Below are 8,156 nucleotides of genomic sequence, written 5' to 3' on the forward strand. Positions count from 1 at the left end.
CCTCATTACGTGCACAAAAAATGAGAGGACTGAAAACAGAACCGCCTTGTATTGTTTGTCGCTTGTGCAGATGTTTATTTTGCCTAATTAATATCCATCAAACATAAAAGTAAATAAACATGTATATGGAAAGAATGTTAGTGTCTGACGAAAGTTGTAATCATAGAATGGCAACCTGAATGTTTATACACAATAAATCATGTTTTAAGAGAACAATTCAGCCCTATTATGAAGACGTCCGTGTACACGTCACCATTATTATATTTGAACTATCTTTTTCTATCCACCCAGGCTTTTCCCCTCTCCGCAAGTCTTGATATTTAATCTCAAGACCACTTTCAACCAGGATTCCTCATCCCATGCAATTCTTAATATTCGAAATACGAGTTTTGCCGTCTAATAAAGTTCTCGTAATTATAATCATGCGTATATTTCTTCGCGTTTATTAATGCATATCTCGAAGTATTTATTTTTTGCACATGCACCTGACATACATTTTAACACCAAGCATGCCGATTTTGTGCACTAGACTTACAAAGTCTGTTGAGATAAATTTATCTGTAATAAAGTTTATTTTTTCTTCATACTGACACTAATATTTTCTAAGAAAACCATTGTAATTTTTTTTCAGAAAGTGCTGTCAAAGAGGATTGATTTTATGGCCAAGTGCTTTACATTACGACTGATGCCAGTCTATTTGTGCACGTGTATTTCGTGCACTCGAATATGTTTGTTAATTACAAACTAGTATGGAACTGACTGATGCTAATAATTTGGAAAAAAAATGCCATGGGAGGTTTACTTATAAATAAAAAGTACACTATTTGTTCATCATTTTATTTTTGTTTCGGCTCGACAGTTGTATTCCACTAATACTGTATAATATAAATATGCTTTATTTTCATCAAATACATGTAGCCTTTAAAGTCTTGTTTTTGTTCACAGAACTCGAATATTATTATATTTCCAATAAAAAGATTTTGAAAAGGTATCAGTGTTGTTATTTTTTTTCTGGTACTTTGGGATCATTTGGTCCATTCAATTTGAGGGAGGCTACACATTTCATTACGTCTCATGAACGGTCTGAATCAAATCCGAGTCTGCTATTATTTAACTTGATTGCGTTCTATGTTTCAAAAGGATTTTCCTACAGACTTTATTTTCTATGCCAAACACAAAACTTTACTAATTTTCTTGACACACCATACACAACGCAAATATTTACCTCCTTGCCAAATATAAAAGTACATTCTGAGATTTACACTGCAAAGATGCGGTAAATTTATGACGAAAAACAACCTATACAAATGTATATTAATGACCTGAAAATGATACAAGTTGAATATGCTCCTAGGCAAGAAATTAGTTATTGTGATTTTCTTTCTTTAAAGTAGATATGGTGAAAAAGATAGGACACAATCTTACGCGAAATTAAACATCATCAAAAGGAACGCTGTAAACAGGCGTTTATTAACATAATAAAGAGAGGTACTTGTGCATAGAAATTACTTGTCCAATCGTTGTAACTTTCACGTCAAATAATTCTTTTTTACTAACCTTGCGTAAAAAAGAAATAACTTTATCGATGTGAGTCGAGGAATGAATTAAAAAGCATAACCTGAAACTTATAGGTTATGACCGTCTGGTACACAGTATTGTATTCTGTCTGTCTGTCCGCCTGTCTTTCTTTCTTTCTTTCATCACAGTATATCTTAGTTCCAGCAATTATGTTATATACTTAATATAAGGTATTCAGGTTTATGTAACTGAATATACCATGCAGGAGTTTGCCAGCACAGTCTCCGAGCACCTATAAGGGTCCGAAAAACGGGATATAGTCTGTTTCATGATTTCTGCTATTTACCATTCCAAAGTGGAAGAAACATCTCTTTTATTATTGTAATCAGATACTTCAAATATTGTTTGTCAAAATCATGTGCAACCACAGAAGTCACGCTATGTTCAATTTTACGTACGTAGTAGAATGTCATTCAACATTCAGAACGCGTATCAATTACATTAAAAAACAATTAAAATATGATTTCAAAACATTGATTTTCCACTATCGAGGCATTTGATGTGTCTGTAAATAAGGTGTATGAAATTGTAGCGGTGCACGTCAGTAACATATCCACAAGATCTGTACGAGAAGGGAACTTTAATACCATGCAGAAAAATACGATGTTAAAAGATATGATACCACCCCGAGTTTGGGCAGAACTTAAGTCCATTAAAATCATTAGTACCATAAACAAGGGACCTTTTGTATGCCATAAAATATATTTGACGATTCGTTTTGAGATCATATCAGCCATGTATGCCTTTATTCAATTTTGACACCGCCTAACTTCAAGGCAATCTAAACTCATAATGTGAGATATACATTTAGTATATAAATTAATGGTATATCATCGGCAATTAAGATTGTTAAATTATCTCTGCCTTTACAAGTAAGACATTAAAAACTTTGCCCAATTTATCTTACGTTATTTTAGTATTGCGACTTGCGTTACGTACTACTTTTTTAACTTAAATAGATACAGTTTTTTTTTATTCAAAAATATATTCCGGTCATCGTTAAAGATGCATCCGATTGCAGCGTCTCTGACTTAAAGGATGATAAACTGCCGCTGTGTGAATTCAAACCTACTCAGTGAAATTTAAATCTTACTTTGCATATTGTAACACTAAAATGATGAGACGCTACAAAATCTTTATATCACTACAAGTGCAATAAATTAACCCGCCTCAGTAGCTGAGAAAAACTGTTAATAATGTAAGTAATTTGCATTTATAGAAATGCACCAGAAGTAAAATAATGAATAAAGCGTGCTCCTTTTTTATTTATGATAATTACAAGTGCTTAACGACGCTACAGGGGTGATATTGGAGGCTGATTTACTGAGACAGACATGTCAGCTTTTTCAAAAGTATGTCGCGTGCATACGTAACGTGAAATTAATTGGTTACATTGCTCTAAAATGTCCAAAATAACACCGTTTTGGCATATGTCTTTAACCATAACCTGTAAACAATACCGTATAAATGTATCACAGACTTGACTGCATAGTTTTGTAAGGCGTAGCAATTTATGGTCAACGAGGTGTCATCTTTCTTTGATATTTGGCTCAAAACAATATGCTAAAATATGCTAATTAGCTGCTAGACCTAATGAATAAATTTTCACAGGTCTTTTGGTACAAAGAATATGTCTTGGGAAGATTTATTTGCATTACACAGGCACTCAAACCCTTGTGGCTGAAAGCACGCACGCACAGTCATATCGACCAATATTATGTTTACCTTTATATCAAAGCAAAAATTTGCATTTTTCACGAGTATAGGTCTTTTGAATAGAATATTGAAATATTATTTTGAAAATAAAACACGACTTGACTTTTTGCTAGAGACCAGCATCGCCTCACTTACATAAAATACAAGGGTGACAATGATTTTATTAAGACATTTCTGTTGTTTTTTTTATTATTATTATTAAAACTGTTTCTCCGATTAACGTTTAAATTACTTAAAGAGAGGCAGATTTTCACCATGTATCTTAAAATTTGTTGAGATGTGCGAAAATTCAATCCCTCATTTATGTAACAACTCTCTTGTATCATCAAATCTTTAATAAGAACAAATTCAAAATTTTACAACATAAGGTTCTTGTCTTGTCATCATAACCTGAAACCCGCTTTAATTTAACTATTTCGTTGAAATTATTATAAACTATTAAGATGTAAATGGATGTTATATTCAATAGGTTAGGGCATTTTAAACGGTATAATACATTATGTATAAGCTGATACATAGATACATACATATGTGGCATAGTTACCTATTTTGCAGATTTTGACTTACCCTGTATGTAAGAAATGCATAAATCCAGTAATAAAATAAATAAAATTAAATCCAAATGTCCAGGCAGTCTCATTCTTTCTTAACCTTCATCGTTCAATTGATGCAAACATTGTAGACCTTCAGCCTCTCTCCGACCCTGTAGTATTAACTCCCTCTCAAATAGTCCAGTTTTAACTAAATACAGAATGCATCAAATACGTTAAGACACCATCAAATTAATATAATCGAAGAGAAACGTCCGCTAAAATTCCAACGTAAATCAATTTTTCAAACGTTTTTGTCACAGGTGGTTTTCAACATGACATTGTATTGCTTTACTTTAACATAGTAAACCTTGGCGGCTATGATATAGGAATATATTAAACTATCGCGGTATGGTTTTAAAGGTATGAAAACATTAAAATACGATCATTGAGTCCCTGCGCTATACGCTAGCTACATACTGGCTCTAAAAAATATAAGAGACACAAAACGCATAGGCCATAAAAATAATTTTGAGGTTTTTGGGACAGGATTTGTAAAGTTTATTTAAAATAAAATGTTCTCAAATTGTAGTATAGTACTTAGTTTGGGTTTAAATCCTGTGCACTCACTAGCGACTGTGATGTTTCTGAACGAAATGAAACTGAAAAACAAAAACAACAAATTAATGGGAAAAAACGTTTTATTTTTAACCACCTTTGAAGATTTTTTTATATGTTTCAAATTTAGGTATTTAATGTTTCGAAAGCCTTACTTCACGCTCCTTAATTGAGAATTCAATGTTAAAGGGCATTTAAGTATATTACAGTATGTACACAACAACTTAAGTGTCTATGGATGGTTGTAAGCAATGATTGTAAAAACGACATATGACATAAATTCAATGTTGGCGTAAGTAAAACAGGAAATTAAATGAGCTCTTATTAAAAGTTTCATTTTAGACCAAGGAACGTAATCACGTTCGTTGTATTAAAAGCAGATGAAAATACAAATCGTTAACGTGGGAGGACTATTGATCGTTCCACTTCCGGACAGAAAACATGAAATTCTTGGTAAGCATATAAAACGTTCATCCTAAAACGACTCGAAATTGAAATTTTACTTTAAAGTGTATGTGTTATGTAAATCTGAACTGACGGCGGTGGTGTGTATTTACCGACAAACTAACTAAGAAGGATTACTGTGCTATGTAATTAACAAACCAAACGGAGTTGTTTACCTTATTTAAACTGTTCAAGAGGGCCGACTTTATTTCACTGACCAGTCCGATCATTAATCAATCTTTCTGATTAATCAATCTCTATTCGACAAACAGTGAGCTTAATTGATAATAATAGAAATTTAATTGATATGAATCATTCCCGAAATCATCCGCCTTTGCAGGACTCAACCACAGACCTCCCAAATTGTGTAACTGCACAATGGTCCTTCAAAAAGACACGGCGTATTCCAGTTCTCATATCAAAGGGGTATCAATCACTGAAACTTGATACATATTTCATAAAATTATTATTCTTTTCAATAAATCAAGTGAGAATTGAAAGGTCAAAGTAACATGGCAATAGAAAAATTATTTACGCCTGTGTCTTTTCAATTAACCGAGAATAAAACCCATTTCATGGCAATTTACCGCGGAATAACAGACCGCGACGTCTTGTCATGTCGTTCAATAATTGTTTTCCAAATTAGAATGATTTAATTTTCCGATAGCTCGAGCATAAACGATGTTGTGACACTTCAATAAGACATACACATTTCTTTATCGAGTCAGTGCGAATAATGGGGCCTAAGAGACTAAGAGTTTAGGTCGAAAGCTTAAATCCAGCACCGGAAGTGTTCGCATTTCGTACGAGGAAGTCATTCATCTAGCTCGTGGAAGGTCGGTACTTTTACTACCAATGGGTACCTACCTACCTGTTTGTAGTGTGAATAGTGGGTGCATTGGGGATCCAGAAGCCACGGGTTAAAATTCACAAAGGATTTGAACAACCGCGATTACTACATTCTTTCAAGAACTCAATTCATCAGTACGGTTACCGATATATTAATTTGTGGAAAACGTACATGTAGCCAAATACAACATCTTTTGTCAATCGTTCGTTACTTTTTAGCTCTAAGTCATATGCTCAATCAGTATGTTTTAAACCAATATGTTCAAATTCGAGAATGTACGGTGGCATAAAGGTGACATGTAGATTTTTTTTTTGCTTAAACTTGCTTATTTTGCGAAACAAACCAGAAGTTGTTCGCGCAATTTTCTTTACTAAAATATCGTGAAATGACCAAGTTGGCAGTGTCATCTTTTTTTTCAAAGAACAAAATCTCGAAACTACCAAAGATGTTCGTGTCAATTTTTTGTTACTACTCAGGAAATACCCACAGGTATGAGCTTTTTCGTGTAAGTACGGAAAAGCATATTTCTATTAAGGTTTTCCATCCATAACAAGTAAAGCAAAATCTAGAAACCAAAACAAATATATATACACGCATTGAAAGCACTATGTATATACATATATATTTTATGAGTAAAATTCCAAATATAGTCCAATAATTTCCCAGACCCCCATTTTGAAGAAAAATATCACCAGATCGAGACATTATACGACTCGTATGCAGTGACTATTTCTTTTTAATATTAATCTTTTATAGTCAAAATAAATGTTTATAGATACCTTTCAGTGTTGTCTGATGAAAATAAATCAAAATGGTTCTTTTTCATGTACGAAAAGCAGACATTTTATCAAAATGAAATTAATATCTATTAGAAATGCTATCACAATCAAACGTTTTGAAGGTTCATAACAAAAATGGTATCCAAAAATGTCTAGGCTATACACCATCTTATTAAAATAATCAGATGTTATCCATGTAGATTTTCAAAGAATCAGATTTTAATTAAGCTACAAACCACACATACACGCACGCACGAACGCACGCACGCACACATACACGTACATACACACAAAGCAAGGTTTAGAAATTGGCTCTGGTGTGATTTGAACCAACCATATGTCCTGAAAACATGAGAAACTGTACCATTCGTATGATATATTGCGATCTACCTTAATTCAAAACTTAACATTTTAATGTTAAATAAATAAGTTTGTTTTGGTTACTCCATGTTACTAGCTTGAAAGACATTTTACTGACTCTTGAGTAGTACAAATATAAAGAGGATACATCTACCTACGCATCCATATATGGTGTATACGTTTTGTACGTGTAAGTACCCACCATTTAGGACGACATAGTATTTACATCAATGTTTAACCTACCATGCTGTCTAGAGCTTCTCGAAATACATGGTTTTTGTTTTAAACTGTGGTCACAACTTCTATGTCCGTGTAAAGTGCGGGTATATCTTCAGGTTGTTGGGGCTCGAACGAGGCCCGTAGCACTGCTAGCTATGCGCAATATGATGACACTACCAGATCACATTCTATGAACTGCTCTCGCCTTTAGTGCTCTAAGGTACCCGATCTTGGTCTCTAACGGTAGCAAGGTTCTATGACTGGACTACGGTGTTCTGTTAGGGCCATGGTGGTTTCGCGCTGTCGTCCTAAGGGCGAAATCGCGAAAACACGATGCATTGGCGCGAAAACACGATGTGACAAAGTGAAAACACGATGCGATAAAGCGAAAACACGATGCCAAAAATATCGCGTTTTCGCGCTATTAATATCGTGTTTTCGCACTCGATCTCCCATCATGTTTTCGTGTTTTTGCTTTCGCGGTGAGTAGGGCAAAAACGCGAAAACATTATAGGTTTCAATCTTTATTTAAGTCTCATTCACATACATGCATAAAATGTAACATACAAATCGACAATTATATATAATGGATGTGACCCTTCTAATCAGAAGTATACGAGACTATATTTGAGCCGTGCCATGAGAAAACCAACATAGTGGGTTTGCGACCAGCATGGATCCAGACCAGCCTGCGCATCCGCGCAGTCTGGTCAGGATCCATGCTGTTCGCTAACAGTTTCTCCAATCCCAATAGGCTTTAAAAGCGAACAGCATGGATCCTGACCAGACTGCGCGGATGCGCAGGCTGGTCTGGATCCATGCTGGTCGCATACCCACTATGTTGGTTTTCTCATGGCACGGCTCATTTAAGAATTAAAACATTCACAAATGTATACATTTACAATACATTTTGAATCATACACTTTACACAAATGGAACAAATATATATATTACAAGATAAACCAAGACGTAGTCGCTAATCCTGACTAAAAGTTACTTAAGAATCAAAGATATAAAATGTGACAAGACAATATAGGCACTATTGCGCGTAACTAAAAAACG

General features: G+C 34.1%; 1 protein-coding gene across 2 annotated transcripts in view; it reads right to left on the reverse strand.

Annotated features, from left to right (window-relative positions):
• Positions 1 to 4,274, reverse strand: part of LOC123562027 (extracellular matrix organizing protein FRAS1-like) — a 164,551-nt gene extending 160,277 nt beyond the window's left edge. The window contains exon 1 of one of the 2 annotated variants that reach the window (XM_053532182.1): positions 3,862 to 4,272. In XM_053532182.1, coding sequence (XP_053388157.1) covers positions 3,862 to 3,934 — 73 coding nt within the window. In that variant the 5' untranslated portion in view covers positions 3,935 to 4,272. Of the gene's footprint in view, positions 1 to 3,861 lie in introns of both variants that reach the window. The other variant, XM_053532196.1, reaches the window with a different exon arrangement.
• Positions 4,275 to 8,156: the final 3,882 nt, after the last annotated feature.

This window comes from Mercenaria mercenaria, chromosome 2 (assembly GCF_021730395.1).
Source record: "Mercenaria mercenaria strain notata chromosome 2, MADL_Memer_1, whole genome shotgun sequence".
Classification (NCBI taxonomy): Eukaryota; Metazoa; Mollusca; class Bivalvia; order Venerida; family Veneridae; genus Mercenaria; species Mercenaria mercenaria.